Genomic DNA, 20623 nt, shown 5'->3' on the forward strand with positions numbered 1-20623 from the left:
AAAATCTGAATTTTCAAGATAATTAAATTCTTGATTATCTTGATTGTTATAACTGTCTTGATTAAGATAGTTAAATGCCGCAAGAGACTTAAGAAATTTTAAAAATAATTTCTAGTATTTTTGGTCTTTAGTTTTTCTAATTTTTTTATTTAAAACAGACAGATATAAATCAATATACTTTTTAAATTTTGTTAATGCATATTTATTAAGAGTTAATTATTAATTATATTTACTAATACACCTTTATTAATTTCTAATATTAGATTAATATATATTTATTATTATAAATTTCGGAGAAATTATCTTTTTTGATTGAAATTTATCGAAAACATTTTCTTTACTTATCCCAGTTTTTTTTTTTAATTAAATACTTTTGTTAGGAAACAGTGTTTAATTAATTTCTCCTATGCGAAGTTTACATCGAATTTTAATGAGCTTATTATTCGCAATCTTATGTCTCATGTTTTATGTATTATAAACATACTTATGAATGTATTTACGACCGAGTGTTCGACTAGCTAAGGTTTTGTGTATTTATACATATACTAAGCCGTCTGTATTGGTTGGAGACCTCCTTACAACTGTGATAACTTTTCAAAGTTGATAATGAACGTTGATACTAATATATATCGCGCTGTTATGATTTAATTGCGTATATTCACTTTTTGCTTGAAAATGTTTAATAACTCAACAAACATTTCGCCGCTTTTTCACTAACCGCCGCTGTTACTTGAATTAATTTTCAAAGAATTCTCGAGCCCCTGATTTGAAAAAACGAGTTGAACAAAATAAATAACACATTGTGCTTTTATAGAAATTCTTAACTACAAAACAGCAATAAAGTTACAAAATAATTGTAACAGCAGCAAATGAATTCTTATATATACATATATTTACATTTGATTATTATTACTATTGTATTTATCATAATACATAAAATGAGTTCTCATGTTATAACTTAAAAGTCGATAATCAACAAATGAGAACGAAACACAGTTAACTTGAAAATAACGTCGAACGGTTGAGCCTATTTCAAAAAGAATTATTATCGTGGTATTTTTTAATCAGGAAATTGAGAAAGAGAGAGTTAATTTTAGAAAAAGTCAATGAAGTCATGAGCATGTCGATTCATAAAAGTTATTCGGCGCAGTTAGTGCGCGTGAACTCCAGATTCTTGATAAATATAAACATACTCTCGCGTCAATCCGATATTTATTATCTGTGTTTTCTTTATCTGTATATGTATTAGATATACATATCTGCACAGTGTACTATTCTCTTTTCAGCGGCCAACGGAAATGCGTCCACGGGTGTTTTACGTGAGGCGACCACCGATGTATTACGAAAAAGAATACAGGTGCGAAAGAATATCACTGACCTTGACTTAATCCGTGATTGGACTTAATGGAATGTGAATTAAGTAGTTTCGCGTTAAGTTTATCGAGCTAACGATCGTTGAAAAAACGTGACGGTGTCAGAGAGCCGTCACTCGAAAATTTTAACCGATAAGATATGGATTTTGTAAGAGATAACGTGCCTCTCTCCGGCTTATTGTTTTTCGTTGTAAGATGCATTTCTTTACAGGAAATAAAAGAGGATGTTTTGGGACACGTTAATAACCGTATTAACGACATGATGTCCGAGGTTTTGCAGAAAATAGATGTACCATCGGGGAAGAATGGGGAATTTTCATACAGCACGGACAAATATCGTGACAAAAGGTGAGGAATTATATTCTCGTTACGTTCAAATCGGAATCATCAGAAAAGAGAGAGAGCAAAAAAAATGCAAGGTATCTACGAAATATAGAGTACAGTAAATAGATAAAAATATTTAAAAGAATATAATAAAATTTATACACACTATATATATATAATTCTTTCCATGCTTTGGAATTTTGCCACATGTTTTGATATTAAAAATGTTATATCTAATAAAGTATAACATGATTGTGAATGTATATTTTGTATATTTTGTAATGTATCTACGTGAAAATATATAATGCAGTAGATATTAGAATAAACAAGAGATAGATAATATAATTGGAATTCTCTTGCATCGTATTTTCTCTCATTATATTTAGGCTCTGTAAAGTTTCAAAGGTGTGTAAGTTCGCATCTATATATCTAAAAAACTAATCAGCCTTATCTAGCCTCTTCTTATCATTAATAGTCATCAATCGCGGCAAATGAAGTTATATAAATAGTCAAATTGCGAATGAAGATGAAGGAATTAAAAAATAAATTCCTGAATATGCATATTTAACAGTTGCCGCAGTATTTCACAATCATTGTGGATTAACATTACGTTAAAAGCACATTTTTTCCGTTAAAGCAAGAATGTGAACTTAACAAACTTGCACTTACAATTAGACGTATCGATAAAATATATGATTGTGTATTTGCAATATGGGGATCATGTTTACATCTCTGATATTATTCTTGCAGGGAATCCAGCAAAAAAGATGCGCTGCCGGTTAAGGAGTTCCTTGAGAGGAATTCATTGCTCACCGATCTCTTCGAGATCCCGCACATTCGCACGGTTTATAATCTGTTTATGGTGACCCTCATACTTATGTTTTTCAACAATGTCGCGTCTGATATCATGGAAACGGGAACGTAAGTTCGCAACGTGGGGAACATAACATATTTAAAATATATTTTTATTATTTATAATGCCAATTAAATAAATATTTTTAGTCAAAACGTTTCTAAATTTAGTCTTAAAAATTTTTAAATATTTTTAGTTTAACGACAATTTTAAAAAATATTTTTTGATGTTACGCAGTGGATTTTACACTCTATCGTAATTTTATATTTATAATGTCTCATCAATCAAACTGTGCACTTTTTATCTGAAGTATGACGAGTTATCGGGGTTGAAGTAAATGGCACAGTCATTTCATTATTGCGTCTGGAAAATTACTCGCGACAAGAGACGATAATTAAAATATCTATGCATTAATTATGGGTAACTTGGTCGGATTTAAGATATTTGTTGTTCACGTAGATTGTGTATGTTTCCAATGACATATGTCAACTATGCTTTAGTTCTTACCGTCTAATTTCCCTTTTTTAATTCATAATATAATTGTTTAAGGGTCCACGTTGGTACCAAAACGTTACGGATTGGTTTCGCAAAGTTCTCAACGTGCCTCTATACTTGGTCGTTCATGCAGGCTTCGACATTCAGTGTCTACGTGGCCTTCACTCTCTGGGCGCACCAGCGACTCCGATTCTTGCCAAAATGTAACGATCTCTTCTATTCAAACTTAGATGAATGTACTTAATTTAATCATTAAGAAAGTTAAATCTATTGAGAAAAATTTGAAGTAAGATTAGAGTAATTTGATTCAAATATAAGCATGCATATAAAATGAAATCTCAAATTTTTTGTCAAAAAATAATTATAAAATAATGATTGATCAATTGACCTGAGATATAGCGCGCAACAACATAGTGCAAAAATAATTGACCAGAATAACTTTGTAAAGATTGTTAGATTTAATTGATTAAAACAATTTATATTAGACAATATTGATTGATTTAATTTAAATGATCAAATTTAATTGTAACGATTTTTTCTTTTTGCAGCCTCCATCCGGAAATTTTGGGATTACGGCTGGCTATCAACATTTATATCGTATCAAGTTCTCTTCATCGTTTTTCCCGTCAAAGTGCTGCTCGACAAGGATTTGTCCATAGGTTGCAGTTTCATTGTTCTTTTAGAACAAGTATGCATCTTTAAAAACCTACACTTATAGCTGCGTTGAATGATGACGTTAGAAGCGAAAAGTGTGAATTTTTCTTGCAAAGTTCAAGTAAAAAAATATCAATTTTCTCGCATCATTTATATTTAATAATACAAATTGGTAACGCGTCGAAGACTTTCTTTCCGATTCGCGAATTAATAACAACTGTGCGATGAATCACGAGATTTACTCTTGCTAGAAATGTGGAACGTATGGAAATTAAATTGTACGTGCGTTTAGTGAGAATAAAGAAAGAGTTTTCGGTAGAAGAGATATTAACGTAATTCGTATTTAATAATTCGCATATAATATTGTATAGAAGAATTTCATATCTTGGATATTATTTCAATATTGACCACAGTCGATGTTGGAGCATTCTTTCTATTCGAAACGATATTTCCTTTCTTTAGATACGCATGATGATGAAGAGTCACGCTTTCGTCAGGAGTGCGGCACCTAGGTTTTTGTCGTATAAACCCCATAACGAAACTCCACGACCGAGCGGCCCGAGGTTCTCACAATATTTGTACTTCCTGTTTGCACCAACTCTTGTATACCGCGACGAATATCCCAGGTAAAGATAGCTTGATATTTCATGATTTTTTCGGGGACATAGCAATCTGATCTTTTAACTGTGCGATAAAAGAGATAACTCTAGTTGCATAATTGTCAGATTTAATTTGTTATTTAGCAGTATTGGGTCCAAACGACTTAAGAAACTTTAGGGAAAACTTCTAAGATCGTCCGCGAAATGTACAAGCAAAAAAAAAATACAATTGGCGATAATAAATTAATATTAAGAGACTTAAGAAAGCGTATATTTAAACACGAATGATTTTTCTTAGGACGAAAAGAATCAGGTGGATGGTAGTGATTTGGAATTTTGCCGAAGTCGGCCTAGCAATCTTCTATCTCGCCTTCATCTTTGAGCGGTACATAGACCCGGTCTATGTCACGTTCGGCACACAACATCTGGAACAGAAGTGGCTCGTCAAGACTATCATCGAGTCTAGTCTACCCGGCACTCTCTACTTCATTACCGGACAATACCTCCTGCTGCACGCGTGGATGAACGCTTGGGCGGAAATGCTGCGGTTCGCCGACCGTTTGTTTTACAAGGTGAATATACTCACCCCCCTTTAGTACTTAATCTGCCTCGCAAAAATTATATGTGAGAGATATGCAAACATCTTTTACGCACTGTATAGTTTTAATATAAGCGATAGCTTCAATATACGTAATAGGTAATAGGTAATAGTAAGAAGTTCCCGCGTGAAACACGAACCATCATAAACAGAAGCATCTCAGGTTACATTTTGAAGCTTTAAAATGACTCCCGAAACTTGTTTACATAATTTCATGAAAGACGCATATTCGAGATAAATGTTTCCCTCACGCGAGAGAATTTGCGATATTGTACCAAAAATCCGATAATTTTTCAGAAACTATTATAGACCGTCGACTTTTGTAAAATGCAACTTTATGAATTATTGTGTCGTTTGTTACAGGATTGGTGGAACTGCACGACTTACCACAGGTACTACCGCACGTGGAACGTGGTAGTGCACGACTGGCTATACACGTATATCTATAAAGATATGTATGAGATCGTGGTACCACGCAATCGTACGCTGTCAGCAACCACCGTATTCCTCGTCTCCGCCATCGTCCACGAGTACATACTCGCGTTCGCATTCCGCTTCTTCTATCCGGTGATGTTTATTTTATTCGCCGGCATAGGTTTCGCCATGTTCTTCGTCCGCAAAATCATCACCAGCAACGTTTTCATGTGGTTATCCTGGAGTCTCGGCAACGGCATCATGTTCAGTCTATATCCGATGGAGTCTTACGCCCGCTTCAACTGTCCACCTCATTCCAATTACTACTTGGACCTGTTTATACCGCGAAGCTGGAACTGTCAAGGGCACGTTGACACGTAGATCGTCCTATTCGCAGTGGTGAAATTATTCCCCGTGCTATCTGCTATCAGACACTGTTTGTGAAGACTGTTATATACGAGTTTGCGTAATTAGTTTAAACTGATTAGAGCGAAGAATAGTTCGTTGACGTAAAGTCGTAATAAGAGGACCAATGGAGGTCCATACGCAATTGTCAATGAACAGTAATTCATCTATGAAATTGCACGGTCTTAAATTTTGAATTATTTTTGGATTGCGAAGGTAACTGCAACTTTTTCGCCGAAACATTAATTCAAATTCAAAATGGACGAAAGTATTTTTTGCACTTTTGCTGGAACTCACCTGGTTGTCATAACTGATGACCTTCTTGACTCGCATGATTTTCAAACTGTATTGCACTAACAATAAGCGAAGTGATAATATATTGCTCTTTCATGTTTCTCAGTGAAAATTATTAACTTTACAGTCGAAGATGTAAGGTACGGAAAAAAACTCAATCTAACTTATTTTTCGAAGATGCTAGACTGTGATCGTTTATTTATTTATTATTTCAAATTCCGTGTCTCTCCTCCTAAGAAGTCTTCCAAGCTTCGTTTCTAGTTGCTCCTTCTTTTTTTTATTTTAAATTTCATTAAATTTAAAATTACAACTGGATTCGTGAATTATTCACAGAGAAACTAGAAAGGAAAACAATGTGCTGTTGTAAAAAATAAACGGCATAATATAAAATAAAAAAAGATATATAAAACTTATCGAAGGTGAAGCGGTATCATTGTGTGCAAATCGTTATGTAATTTCCAACTACGAGGGACGTCCAAATATAAATATAATAATGATTTGATTATTATAAAAAAACCAAAAACAACGTACAGGTTTCAGTTACCTCACTTTTCAGGGTAGTTTTCCTCTTTTGCATGCACTGCGATTGCGCCATCGGTCCGGTAACTTCCGTAATCGCGTAAAAAAAACATTTTTTAGCTGCAGACGCACTCTCGAACAGCTGCGATGACTTCCTCAACTTACAGGTGAACTTCGATCCTTCTAAATACTCGGTTTACTATCTCTTTGGACCACTGAAAGAGTTTTTAGGCTATTTTGACAGCCATCCGTAACAGCCAAAGGACAGAAGTAGCTGTTCGAGAGTGGGTCTGCAGTCAAAAACTTTTTTCTTAACGCGGAATACGGAAGTTATCGGACCGATGGCGCAGTTGCACTGCAGAGCAGAGAAAAACTATCTTGAAGGTGGCAACTGACCTGTGTTTTTTTTTTTTTTTTTTTTTTTTTTTTTTAATGATCAAATTACCATTTATATTTAAGGAGGCTCTTACCCGGCTGCTCTAATCAATGTAGCAACCGAAAAATTATCATTAATAATTGGTTATAAAATTATCGGAAAATTAAATAAAAAAATAAATAATGATTTTTACATAGTGTAAGAGTAAGTTATATGTTCTATTAGTGTAAATATTAAAATTTATACAATAAGTCAGTTGACTACGTCAGTGCTAAAGAGCAGAACATGCGCGTGTCACGTGTCACAACGTCGTCTGTAGCAGTCTGCAGCTAAGTGAGGTGTAGCCGTGTAGCGTTGTAGCGAATGATGCGATGAAGAGATGGAATCAAAAGAAAGATATAACGTGAGAATGCTGAGAGGGAAAATGAAAGGAAAATTCGCGAAAATAAAGGTTGTCAATGCGCGAGAGAATAATTATGCCGCTACCATACAGCGCAGAGAAAAGACATGTGCAAGTGAGGTTAGAAAGAATAATTAACATTGTTTACTTTTTGATTTTCAAGGTTTGATTGGCAAATAATTGAAACTTATTGTTTATATAGGTACAAAACAATTCTCCGGAATGTTTGCATGCAGAGGATTCATTAGGGTCTCGACGGATAGTGAATTTAAAAGTATTTGGACAACAACTGTAGTGCCTTGCTGCAACATTGCATTCTTGGAAAACCAAGAATTACCAATAATAAGAGAGTAATTGACAAAATATGTGATATATTTACTCTGCAAGAAAGCTGTGAAAAATAATATTTTTCTAAGAAATTATGATAAGTATAGTTGATGTGTTTATGTATAACTATATATATTTATAAATAAATAAATATATATATATATATTTACTTGTTTACTTAATTAATAAAATGAATAAAAAGATGTTTAAAAAACGCATTTTACTTATTTACGTGTAATACAACATTTGAAACTTCGCGCGATTTTGACACTCGGAAGATCATTCGTCCTAACCTCTCGTACGTCATATTAAAACTACAATATCTTTTATAACTAATCGTCAACACCAAGTTTTCTTTTTATCATTAGAAAGATTATTATTTTAACTACAATTCCTTAGTTTTTTGTTTACCTGGCTCGCAAACTTGCTAGAAAATACATCACTTCCGGTAAAAATTTTAGTGTTTACCATATGCCCTGTGTTAAAAATGCGAATTTCAATACTGATATTTTTACAGTTTTTATCGTCAACCTATGCTCAAGTTTTGGGCATCGGTCCGTTGTGGTTCACTTTACAACATATATTAATTTCATAAAGATCTGTCATATTATGATCGAGGTAAGAGCCTCCTTAAACGCTCCTCATATTTTAATCAATAAAAATAAAATCTGTATATAGAAAACACGTGATATATCGAGAGGGTTCGGAAGTCCTCTTAGACTTAATGATGACGCTCGATATCTTGAATTTCGAATTAATTGTAATTAGTTTTGTATAAAAAGGAATGTGCAAGAGTCATTAAAAATAAACGCAAGTTTATATAAAAAGGGATAATTTTTATAATTAAAGTTTTACATACGCCTCTCGATTTCCGCATGGCAACGAAGAAGACGTACGTATATCTTCCGCCCTATACAAATTAATTTATTTCATACAGTCGATACGCATATACAATCCTCTTCATAATTTATATAATTATTTTCTTTTCACTTTATATGATATATATGTATATATTTACATAACTCGTGCTTCCTCCCTTTTTCTTCCTTTCCTTCTCTATCTCGCGCTTACAAAGAACAAAATTCAATGAGAAAAAATAGGAGACAAGTACATACACGTCCACGCGTACATATACACAGTTCATTGATTTCTCCTAATTTTACCACACGACTTTTGAGTCCCGTTCTCGATACTGCGACGAAGCTACTTCTTCGTCAAGTTTCTCCGCAAAAATAATCTATACAACGAGAATCGCTCTTTTGCCGACACATTCGGCTCTTTCTCTCACCGTCTCTCTTTATCTCTGTCATTCTCTCTTCCTCTCCAATTTCTACTAGATCGAAAAATAGAGAAGGTGACCGTATCTTATATTTATAGAGTTGTACATATCTTATTTATAAACATTTGTACCTAAATTTGCGCTCGTCCGCGCTCAGGCAGTCGCATAGTACTACATGGTACGTCGCTCGCGATGCAATACGATTAACGATCTTGAAAGCTACAGATCAGATCTCCTTTGTTCTCTAAAGTCAATCCTCCATTCCAGGCTTTCCTAACTGAGCTGTCTCTTCCTAAATTTAAATCTCGTGACAGAGATAGAGGGTGAAGACATTTTCATTCATACATAGAGGGGAACGAGGGATAGCCCAGGACATTATTGAATTTCAAGTATACCGCGTATCTATGGCCATTGTTTAAACATTCTAATATGCCCTTCTGCGTATCTCGACATATGCAGAATGTTTAAACAATGGCCGCATAGATATACGGTATAATTGAATTTTAATAATGTCCGGGGCTACCTCCCTTCCCCTACTATTAGAACAAGGATGAGGACTCAAGGGAAATATTGAAATAGAAGAAATGTTCTTCTCACTGATGTTAAAGTAAAAGAAATCGCACATATACATACGTGTACGTACGTACGATTAACGTGACCTTCGTTTATTACGGGAAATATGTAGATGTGCGACGAAAACAAACGCGGAAGCGCAACGTTTATCAACAGCACTGCTCTAAAATTCATTAACGACTAACTGGAACAATGAGCTCCTGGTTTCCGACGTTTTACCTTAGGATAAGGTAAGCAGCTATATAGAAAGAATCCATTTGCTGGACGATGTCGTTCGCAACGTACGAGATACCACGTCGATGCGAGCGTGCGAACGATTGTCTGGAAGAATTAATTTTGTACCCAAAATATATAGAAAAACGCTTATTTCTCTCTCTTTCTCTCGCAGCACTTATTCAAGAGCACCTAATAATAAATAGAGAATTATCTCTTCATTTTCTCTCAGTTTTTTTCTTCGAGATCAACGAGATCGCTGATCTTTCAACCGCTTTCCATAATATTACTTCTAAATCCAGGAAAATAGCGAAATTAATTCACGTCTTTGTACACTTATTAAATGTATACTAGACTTGGTATCCTTCCTCACTCTCGTTTGAATTAGCAATTTATTTCATTTTCCATCAGCCATTCTGACGATCTTTTCCTCTTCTTAGACATTCACCTTGCCATAAGGACATAGTACGTTTCTTCTTTTTTTTTATCATTGAATTTCCGATCGTCTGGGTCACAATGTATATTTTTTTTGTTCTGGTTTTTCAAAGGATGCAGTACTTTATCCTAATACCTTGGAATTTGTTTTTATTTCTGTCGCAGGGGAATATTTTATTAGTTTATACTATACAACTTTTTGTCATACACTCTGTAGATTCGATTGAATCGAGAAACGCGCTGCTCCTACAAATCACTCCACGCTTACACCCGAATTTCAGGGAAAAACAGACGTAGAAGGCACGAGGAGGAAAAGATGTCGCAATACGCTCCTCCGCATTCTTTCTTTGTTTTTATACACAGCCTTTTTTAAAACTCTCGCTCGCACTGACATCAGAAGCGCATATCGCGCAACCAGTATTCTCACTCGGATCATTGACAACGAAACGAAATTCCTTCCTAAAGAATTGTCCGAGGAAAGGGCCGTCGCGAAAGACGCTGGCAGAACGTAACATCTCTCGTGAAGTGATCACGCAAGAAGGAAAATGGAAATCTTTCTTGGGAGAATTAAAAAAAAAAAAAAAAAAAAAAACGATCGATATACACTTGGCAGTGTTGGAGAATAGTTAATACGGCTTGACACGAGCTGTCGCATCATCGCCGAGTCAAGAAACCGGCTGACTTCGAATGTGATCGTTCGAGTATCCCGGAAGCGCGATATCTCCCCTGAAGACGGAACAGGAAACAGGATACCGAAACGATGGAAGGATACTGTTGCCGGTAAAGGAAAGGAAGATTTACGACGACGATGGACAATCTTTGTAGACGTAGACTGAAAATCTAGAACGCCTCGGCGCAACCGACCCTGATTCACTTAGACTTTACTCCAATTACGCTTGTCTCAGCTTTCTCAAAATACATTAATTCAATTAAGAAATATATACACATTTTGCCTGACGTATCCTTAAGCTGTTATTTTTTAAGAAAGTTGCAAAATCGTTAGTTGTTATATATCCATCTTTTAAAACATCCTAATAGATGTCCAATTCTTGAGAAATGCGCTGTTTATTTTAAAATTGGAAAATGCAGTCCTCGTAATAAACTCGAGTTAAAGTAAATACGCGTACCAACGTATCTTTAAAATATCCAAACCAACTATCTGCTTTTAGCAGTGAGTATTCACATCATCGATGAAGAAAGGTCCAGTTTCGCTGTAATATTCTTTTCGTGCTAAGCATGAACAACAATGTGAGCACACCTATTCAAATTCTATTAAAGAATATCAAAGAGCAACGGGACCGCCCCACTGTGATCTTTAACGTGAATCAACTCGTAATACGACGCCAGAAAGACCGAGAAAGGACGTACGATACTTTAAGATAGATCTAGATCTTTTCAAAAAGAAAGCTTTCACTGCAGTCGTTCATGTTTGTTCGTTTGTCCTTTAGTTTAGTCTGCATCGATCCATTTTGCATCGATCATCGTCACACGGTTGAAGTTCTATGGTTCTGCTTGATAGAAATTGATTTCCACGCTCGCCAATTTCGCAGTTTCTCTCTCGCTTTTTTTTCTGTAACACGCACACATATTTACGCATTTTCATTCATCTCTTCGAACGGAAAGCAGAACCAAAATACACTCTAGCATTCTTCTCGCATTTAAGCTTCAAGTACATCGACTTGACCGTCCCAGGAATACGAAATACATCTTGGTATTTTAGTCTTTCTGAGTCGGTCATAACGAACATAATGGATTTATCGAAATACGATCATTGATGAGATCAATACGGAGACTACAATAAAAAATCTAGCCAATAACACATATAGAGTGGTCCATCAGAGTAGAGAGAAGGAGAGAATGAGAAAGAGAAAAAGATGGGTACAATTTGTACAATTTTAAGAGAAAAGTTCGGAGTGTTTCCGTTTCCAGTGGAACCTCTTCCCCGGTCTAGAACGAGTATTCTCTCTTTGTTTTACAGTTTGAGTAATCTTCATTTGCCCATACCGACCAGCGCCTCGTCCATGAGCTCGTCGTCGGTGATACAGGGTGACGCGGATGAATGGGGGGAAGGTGGAATCACCCGGGGGCTCGGTGCCGGGCTCTTGACGATGTGCACGCTGACGGACGGACTCGCGGCAGGCGGGAATGGAGCCGGAAGCGGCGGCGGGGGCGGGGGTGGAGGTGGGGTATTGCGACGCACCGTTGACGCGGCCTGGGTCATCGCCCGCTCCGGGATCGTTGTCAAGTGATGCTGCGTCAAGGAGGCCGGCAGACCGTGACTTCCCTTCGTCATTGGATCTTTATTCGCCGCGGAGAAGTCCAGCAGCATCTCTGCCGCCGCCGCGACTGCCGCTACCTCCTGTTCTCCGCTACCACTATTGCCACTGCCGCCACCGCCGACGCTGTCGGATGTCATGACGCTCGGATTACCATCAGACGTAGTCGCGACGCCGCCCAACGACGAGAAAATCGACGACGATGATGACGAGGAAGATGACGATGTGGAGGAAGACGACGACGACGACGATGACGAAGACGTCTGCTGCTGTTTCTTCTCCTCGACGGTGATCTTATTGTATTTGGTTTGCAAAGCTGCCTGATCGGCGGGCTTCGTACTCAGATTCAGGCTCTCGGCAACGATGGCGGCGCCGCTCGGCGCGGTCGAAGCGCTGGAACCCGTCATCGTTGCGTAGGACTTGGCACCTGACGACGCCAACTGATCGGGAACGTTGCCCTTGGGGAGGATCCCGCCGGCGGTTGTGTCGTCGATCTTGCCGAGGAACTGCTGACCTGTCGACGTTTGTCTCATTCCTAAATCCTTGCAAGACTCGCGAGAAGGCTCGTCCACCATCGGTTGAATGCACAGATTCGTAGGTACATCTGGATCGGCAGCCGATTGCGGAGGCAGCATCAACCCAGCGTTCTCCCCGACGAGATTCAAGGATATCGCACCGGCGGCGGACGTGGCGATTGACAGATTGTCCAGTTTATTCTGCGAATGGTCCCGTCTCGATTGGTCGTCTGGTAGCGACGACTTGGACACCGACACAGTGACGTTGGGCAGACCGGTGATCTTACCCTGTTCCTGTTTCAAACCGTCGAGAGTCTGCTTGGCGGAATCGGACAGGATCGACAGCTTATCCGATGATTTGTTCTTATCGCCGGTGTCCGCGACGTTCGCGCGCGCCGACAGCTTCGGTATCTGAAATTTAGTGTCTAGCTGCTTCCTCAAGCCCTCCATCACTAATTGAGGTGGCAGGCTTGGCGGAAGGCTGGAAATAGACGCGTGTGCGGCTAACAGCTTGAATGCGCGCTCGCTCTCGCTCTCTTCGCGCAGAGCGGACGGGCTCGACTTCCTGGCATCGCCGAGACCCTTCGACGCGAATATTCCCTTGTCACCAGATTTCGGAAGTCTAGGCTTGTCTCGGCCTCGACTAAGATCAGTCGCCCCGGAGCTCGTCTTGGGTGAACCGGAAGCTTTGGAGGATGAGCCACCCTTTGATAGGGGGATGCCCCCTGTTGCGGTCGCGCCAGTGATGCTCGCACCACCACCGGTATTCGTCGCACCCGAGGAAGAGATGGCGGACTTTATACCGGCAGTGGCTAACACCATCTTCGCGGGAAGCAATTTCTGTGCGGTCTGCGACGTTTGCGGTTTCTTCGATGCCGGTCCAGAATTTACGCCAGGTTTGAGACCCGTATTTGTCCTTGGCGAGCCATTGCTGCCGGCAATTACAATGCTGGATGATGACGACGATGACGAAGAAGCGACGGACGACAAGGAGCTCGAAGATGAACTCGCAGCTGCTATCGTTCCCGACGATAACTTCAGGTTGGCAGCCGACTGCTTGGAATCCTTGGTACGAGTTTTGTTGATAGTGATCTTGATCCCGTCTGAGCTGTGCTTCACCATGTATTCGGCGGGATTCTTCGTCTCCACGGACGCATTTTTAGTGACGCAAGAGGACTTCCCACCTTCGACGATAGTCTTCCCTCCGCTCGACGACGATGAGCCACCGCTGCCGATACTCTTCTCCTTCTGTCCAGTGCTGCTCATTCCGCCAGTGTTGCCACTGCTGAGACCTGCTGAGGATCCGCTGCCTTTCACGGAACCGCTACCGTTCCCGCAGGCATCGGTTTCGGTACAGTGCTGCGCGTTCTTCAATTTATCGATCACAGCATTGAGAGAACTCTTACGATTCCGTGCCTGTTGCGCCGCAATCGCAGATTTGCTCGCTGCGTCAACCTGGCCAGATGGTGGAGTGCTTCCACCAGAAGCCTGTAGAGAGGAGACCTGTGAAGCTTCGCCACCGCCGGGAGAAATCATCTCCAGCTGCTTCACCTTACCACTGGAGGACTTAGTTTTGGGACTCTGATGGCCGCTGCCCGAACCGCCGGATGACCCGACGGATGACGTTCGTCTCTCTTTATCTCCACGACCGGAAGAATCCTTCCCGGAGGACGAAGAGAAGGACTTAACTTTGGATGGGGTCGTTGTCGTGTCGGAAGAGCTGCCGCCGCTGCTCTTACCAGACGGCGAGTTTGCCGCCGATTTCAGGGCTGACATACTGGGTTTGCCGCTGCTCGCAGCCGAACTACCGTGTTTCGGAGATGAGGTATTGCCATGTTTCGGACTCGCACTAGCAGGTACTGGGACCGGTACGGACACTGCCACGGACGGCACGTTGCCTACCGTGTTGGGCACCGTGGACACGGATAATGACATCGGGACCGACATAGGAACGACCGGAACGTTCGGCGCGTTGTGCTTCGGGCTGCTGCCGTAGACGGGTGAGTGCTTCGGGCTTTGCACTGGTTTGCAGGTTGCTGCTGCCGTTTGACTGGCCTTCAAGGTGGGACTGGATTTACCTACAAGTGTGGCGAGCGAACTCGAATGAGTGGGCGACGGACTGAACTTCCTCACAGCCGCAGGGGAAGTAGGCCGTGAAGATGAGCAACTCAGACTGACGCCAGTACCACCACCGCTCGGCGGTGATTGCTCGGTGCTCGGCTTGATGCTCACCGATACCGGCTTCGAGAGTGGGTCTTGCTGTTGCTTACCGCCTGATGGGACTTTGTCCGGTGGACCCATCGGACCATCCTCTCGTTTACGTTTGCGCCGTTTCTCTAGCTTATTCCCGCCGCTCTTATTATCGTCGGAGCTGCTTTTAGCACTGCTACCACTGCTCTTTCCACCGCCACTCTTCCGTTCGCTTCGCTGCCGATCGTCCGTTGCGCTCGTCAAGCCGCTGGTCTTTGGCGATGGTGCCGGACCGGCAATCGGTGTGATGGTGATCGAGCTCGGTAGATTAGTCTGCGATGGTGAAGAGGCGATGGGTATAATCTCGATGCCAGGTCTCCTTTCCAAACCCATGCCCGTTAGTACGGAATTATAGTTGGTGGTGCTCGCTTGATCCAAGTTACCGCATGAAATCGGAGTAATGCTTACCGATGGTGGCACCGGTAGACCACTTTTGTTACCGCTACTTGTTGTCGACGTCTCATCGACGAATATATTTGTTGGGCTCGACTTTTTCTCTTCGCTACCACTGCCACCTCGATTTTTCTTCGACTTGCGCGTTGACGAGGACTCGCGTATCTTTATCAACTCCTCCACATCTTGCTGCTGTTGTTGTTGCTGTTGTTCCCCGCCGCTGTGTTGCACCTCCATGATCTCGCTGTCCCTCTCAGAATTGTCGAGATCATAATCCGAGGCGCTCTTATCGAGTATATCGGTAGCGTCCAAATTCGAAAAATCTATGCCGCTTGTCAAACTAGTGGCCGAAGTCGGTGTAGATGTTCTAGTCTCCGATGTGAGATTCTCGCGGCCGCCCGTGGGCGTTCCCAGTGGTGTCGAGTTCTCCGAGCTCGAGCTCTCCAGCAAGATCTCTGTTGCCGTGCTACTGTCTCCGCCGTCACTCTTTCGCTTTGGACTACGCCAAAGACCGTCTGTGCCAGTCTTTCTTTTCCGCGTTTTTTTGCCGCGCTCATTTGTGTTTGAGTTGCCCGTCAGAGAGTTTTTTGCCTGTCCTAGCAGTGCACCTAGCTGCAAGGGGTTTAGCATAGAGGCAGAGGCGTTGTTCGTCCCAACAGTGCTCATCGTCATCGTCGTCGTATCGGATTGGCCGGAATACGACGGAAAACCGATACTATTTTCCGTTCCGGCATCTAAAAAAGACTGCTGTTGCTGTTGTTGCTGCAATTGATTCGATGCCGATTGCTGCGTTTGTCTGCCTCCCATACACCCGTTACTGCCGTTATTCAAACCGGGTTCTTGCTTCACTTTTGTCTCGCCATTCGTAAAGTCCGGCATACCGGACGCGGTGCCAGATGCGTTTTGTCCAGTCTGATCCTTACCGCCGGATCCCAAATTGAGATTGTAGCTACCGTTACTACTGCCGCTGCCGCTGGTCAGATTGTTCATCACTGCGGGTAAAGAGCGACCCTCCCAGATTTTCAGTAACATTCGCATGGTCAACGGGATGCTGAGGCAACGTTGCAGCACCCTACCGCTGAGATCCGACGTCTGTTCCGCGTTCGTCGTCATACTCACGCCGTACAACCGGCATTTAAGCGTCGATATGTCTGTCAGATCCAGTTCCGCGGTAGCCATTGTCTCTTCGTACGGATGCTCCACGCTCACGCTGATGTGCTGCCACGAAAGGGCGCTTACCTCGAGTATGGTCGTATGTTCCGGATCTTGGCGTGCCATGGGCCGCACGCAGCTCGCGATCAGACAATTGAACAGCGCTTGCTGCCGCAAGTACACCAGAATTTGCGGCACGTGCGCGGGATGCGTGAAAGGGATACTGCACACCAGTACGCCCTCCATGTTCTTGTTTTCCGTCATAAAGTAGCAGTGCTGCTGATCCGGCAAGGTCTACAAAAGAGAGAGAGAGAGAGAGAGAGAAAGAGAGAGAGTTGCACGATGTGTCTCAGAGTATAAAAGACATGAAAAAAAACATCTTGTCACTTACCACATATAAGCCTCTATTGTTTCGACAATCCAGCTGTCCATCGCTCGCGTGCTGTATTATCAGACTGAGAAGCGGATGTGGCGCCGAGATATCGCCACACTCGAGCTCCGTGACTTTCTGTATCCTCTTCACCAACTCCATGCAGATGGGCATCTTCTTGCCGAGCTTCAACACGAAGCAGGCAGGCAACATGGAGGAATTTGTACTGGTCAATGGAGCATATGAAGGGGTGCTGAAAGAGAGAGGCAATGGAGTAAAGAAGCACAAACTCTTTTTATCGCAACTGTTTTGATCAACCAACTTTCTCTTTCTGTCTTTCTTATATCTATAAAATGTATTTTGCTAACTTTGTACAAGGGGGACAAAGGAAGCAACGGTCAACTATAGATTAGATATATATAAAACCAAGCAATAGAAAATACGCGCAATTAGCGAAAATATGATTAGAAATATATTTGTAATTGTTTGATTTTTAACAATTACATATGAGAAACGTATAAAGAAATAATAAAAAGCTAAAATTTGACGTTACACACCTCTTGCCTGTAGGACTTCGGTTTACAGTTATAATACTAGAAGTAGGCAGCTTGTGACCCGTCGAACCTTCCATACAAACAGTCACCGAGTGTCCAATCTTTCTTTTAACGATTGTATCAGGATTAAGAGTGTCATAGGTTCGATTCTCTTCGTCGATTAAATCGTATGGTGAGACGAAATACGTCAATTTCATCGGGTGGCCACCTCTTCTTCTTTCCAGAATTCCTACATAACGATAACGTATAGTTGAGTCGCATATCTATTATATATAACAGCAGTGCATATATGTATATGCAAATCTACTTGTGCGTAAATAAATAAATAAATAATGTGGAAAATAGATATAACAGCACTCTTATGCGTAAAACTGGATGCACAACGAAAAACACAGGCAACAGGAATAGGAAATAATACAGGCAATATTTTGAAAATCTATTGCCCGTGTTATTTCCTATTTTTGGTGCCTATGTTTTTCATTGTGCATCCAATTTAAAATATAATACAAATTATGTAAAAACTGATATATGTTAAATCACTAACCGACGGGACTCTTATGAACCAGATTGAACGGTTCTTTCATGAACGTTTGCAGCTGTGCCAGAACACCCAGGTCAGCCTCGAGGGATTGTAGAGCGCTGAACGCCTTGCACTTTACTTTCTTGTCAGCGTTCAGCTGATATATCGATGCCAATCCTTCCAGCTGCGTGGTAAAATCGATGAAGTCACCGCGCGACAAAGCCGATGCGAGTGCTTCGCAACTCTGCAACAGCGATTTTCAGGATTAACGATGAGAACACGTAACAAGAAAAACATAATCACAACAATCATGTCCGTGGATCTTACCTGCTGCTCACTTTTTCCTTCGTGATGAATTTTAACATCCCTAACAAGCCCTGACGGCTCTAGTAGAACTTCCAAGAAGAACATGTCGGAAGATATGAATATTTCCGTGCCTGGAGGACCAGACATCATGAACTTTAATCTGTGTAATGGGACAATGGTTTATATTTAAGCTCAATTTATTTTATATGATATATAAGTTACCAAGTAATAAATAAATAAATAAATATTATACATTTACTCACCCTAACTGCCTTGCTAAACTTTCCAAACGTTCTACCATAGACTGGAAAGAAGTAACCTTGATGGAATGCTGCAGGGTGTCCAAACACTTCTGCAATTGATTCTTCTCTATGCTGTCAATTGCAAATCGCTTGTCCTACGTAGCAAGAAGCTGTATTTATACCTTGGTATAAGTGTCAAAATGACAAAATAAGTAGAAATCACTCACCAACATGGCCATACGCATGTTTTTCGCGGTCTCCACTAAAGGTTTAAACGTAGAAGCCTTGGAGCGTAATTTTTCCATCAATAACTCCATTTGCCACTCCTTACCCTTGTCGGAGACAGATCCTCCTCCGGTCAAAGGTTGCCCCACTGTAAAAAAAGTTTCCAATATAGAAGGCGCTGTGCCAATACTAATTACCTTGCTACAGATCAATTCCTCTTATACAGATATACAACAAATAAATGATAACTTAATCATAATAATTAAGAATTTTAAAGAATTTATTCAGAAATAGAAGAGATTGAAATTAGGTGTGTAAAATACATATAATTGCACGGCTGTACGCTGTAAACCTCTTTAATGATGCGTCATTGATAAGGCATATCAAATTCCGTCAATTAATTAATCCACCAGCGATTCGTAATTTCACGCGTTACAAAATGATTTTCAAGATTTAGAAAACTAATAAATCGGGATTATGCCGGAAATGAAAAAATCTTGCTCACCGTGGGGCTTCTGTCCGTTGGTCGCGTCCATGTGCTCCGGTGGTTGGCACAGATGCGTTCGGGGCGTTTGCGCTCCTTATATGTAGCGCGCTATCCGCTATCGCGACGTCGCGATGCTACGCGCGGCAGCTTGATCGACCATGACGGAGTACAGAGCGGCGACGTACATACAGGCGGGTTGAGCACGGTTTAGGCGGTACAGGCGACTGGTGAGAAGTGAGAAGTGAGAACTGAGACTTGAGAGGTGTCAGATGAGTACAGGGTAGACGGGGAACAACGCGAATTGCGAATGCGGTCTCCCGGGTCGTGTGTCGTGTCAGGACGCCAGGCTCGTAGGCTCGTACTCGCCCGGTCGCTCCTAGCCCCTACGTTCTGCGTGATATTCTACCACCGCTTCTCTCGCGACTCGCGACTCGCGAGTCTCGCGTCTCGCGACTGATCGCCAAATTCCTCCACCCAGTCTAACCTAACCTAACCTAGCCTCATCTTGCGTCTCGCTGCACAGTAGTCTCGGGTGTCGTCAGACGGCGACACTGGCGACACGACACTTGCTCCGTTTTGCATGTGTGTGTGTGTGAGCGCGTGCGCGCATCATTCACCACCCCATTCGCTATGCTACATTCTACAATACTCTACATTTCCGTTACTTCTATAGTCAAAGCTCTACACTTTTTATAGGATACTTTATTCAATCAATAATAAAAATCAATATCTCTTGGATATAAATGCGCAATTAGCATTAAATTTATTATAGCGCAACCATTTGCTGCTTTCTTTCCACACGATTCTTTTTTCCCAATTTTTGTTTGGCGGCGCTTTTTCTTTTATATATATTTATATATTATGTATTGTACATTGTGTGTGTGCATGTCGCAGAGAGAAAGAGAGATCGAGAAACTTTTAAGTTCTTTGGACTCATCTTTCACATTTGAAACTTTTAAACTGAACGAGATACAATTCTAAAACAATGTTGCTCCTTATTAACGAGTATATCTATACGCGATATCTTCGATTCCGAAATACTTAATTCTATTCAAACACGAAACTACGAAAACGCTCCTCCCCCGTCGACTTTTTCTTTTACAATTCCAAATTTCGTGTTTACAAATTACAAAATGGAGTTACGAATGCATAATGATATTTATTACCAATGATTGATTGCGGATTTTTCATTACACAGAGTC

At 41.0% G+C, this 20623-nt stretch overlaps 2 protein-coding genes across 3 annotated transcripts in view; one reads left to right on the forward strand and one right to left on the reverse strand.

Annotated features, from left to right (window-relative positions):
- Positions 1-6337, forward strand: part of LOC143906967 (sterol O-acyltransferase 1) — a 15994-nt gene extending 9657 nt beyond the window's left edge. For both annotated transcript variants that reach the window (XM_077423393.1, XM_077423392.1), the window contains exons 2-9: positions 1287-1357; positions 1585-1721; positions 2448-2618; positions 3100-3248; positions 3594-3733; positions 4162-4325; positions 4597-4870; positions 5260-6337. In XM_077423393.1, the coding sequence (XP_077279519.1) occupies positions 1633-1721; positions 2448-2618; positions 3100-3248; positions 3594-3733; positions 4162-4325; positions 4597-4870; positions 5260-5691 (1419 nt within the window). In that variant the 5' untranslated portion in view covers positions 1287-1357; positions 1585-1632 and the 3' untranslated portion in view covers positions 5692-6337. The remainder of the gene's footprint in view (positions 1-1286; positions 1358-1584; positions 1722-2447; positions 2619-3099; positions 3249-3593; positions 3734-4161; positions 4326-4596; positions 4871-5259) is intronic.
- A 3897-nt stretch (positions 6338-10234) lies between these two features.
- Positions 10235-20417, reverse strand: Med1 (Mediator complex subunit 1). Its single transcript, XM_077423330.1, has 8 exons — positions 19440-20417; positions 18937-19082; positions 18731-18864; positions 18489-18627; positions 18186-18405; positions 17645-17870; positions 17109-17340; positions 10235-17011 (listed from the first exon to the last, which is right to left on the reverse strand). The coding sequence occupies exons 1-8, from the start codon at positions 19468-19470 to the stop codon at positions 12122-12124; spliced, it is 6018 nt and encodes a 2005-aa protein (XP_077279456.1). The 5' UTR covers positions 19471-20417; the 3' UTR covers positions 10235-12121.
- Between the last annotated feature and the right edge of the window lie 206 nt (positions 20418-20623).

Source organism: Temnothorax americanus, unplaced genomic scaffold (assembly GCF_048541705.1).
Source record: "Temnothorax americanus isolate GAGA-0224 unplaced genomic scaffold, ASM4854170v1 Scaffold78, whole genome shotgun sequence".
Taxonomy (NCBI): domain Eukaryota; kingdom Metazoa; phylum Arthropoda; class Insecta; order Hymenoptera; family Formicidae; genus Temnothorax; species Temnothorax americanus.

Bases quoted from the DNA above. Each gene is read 5' to 3' on its own strand.
- Med1 (XM_077423330.1), bottom strand. From the start codon at position 19,470: ATGGACGCGACCAACGGACAGAAGCCCCACG. The intron at 17,341-17,644 runs GTGTGTAACGTC...TCTCTCTTTCAG, and splicing joins CGAAGTCCTACAGGCAAGAG to CACCCCTTCATATGCTCCAT. The intron at 17,012-17,108 runs GTAAGTGACAAG...TCTCTTTTGTAG, and splicing joins ACAATAGAGGCTTATATGTG to ACCTTGCCGGATCAGCAGCA.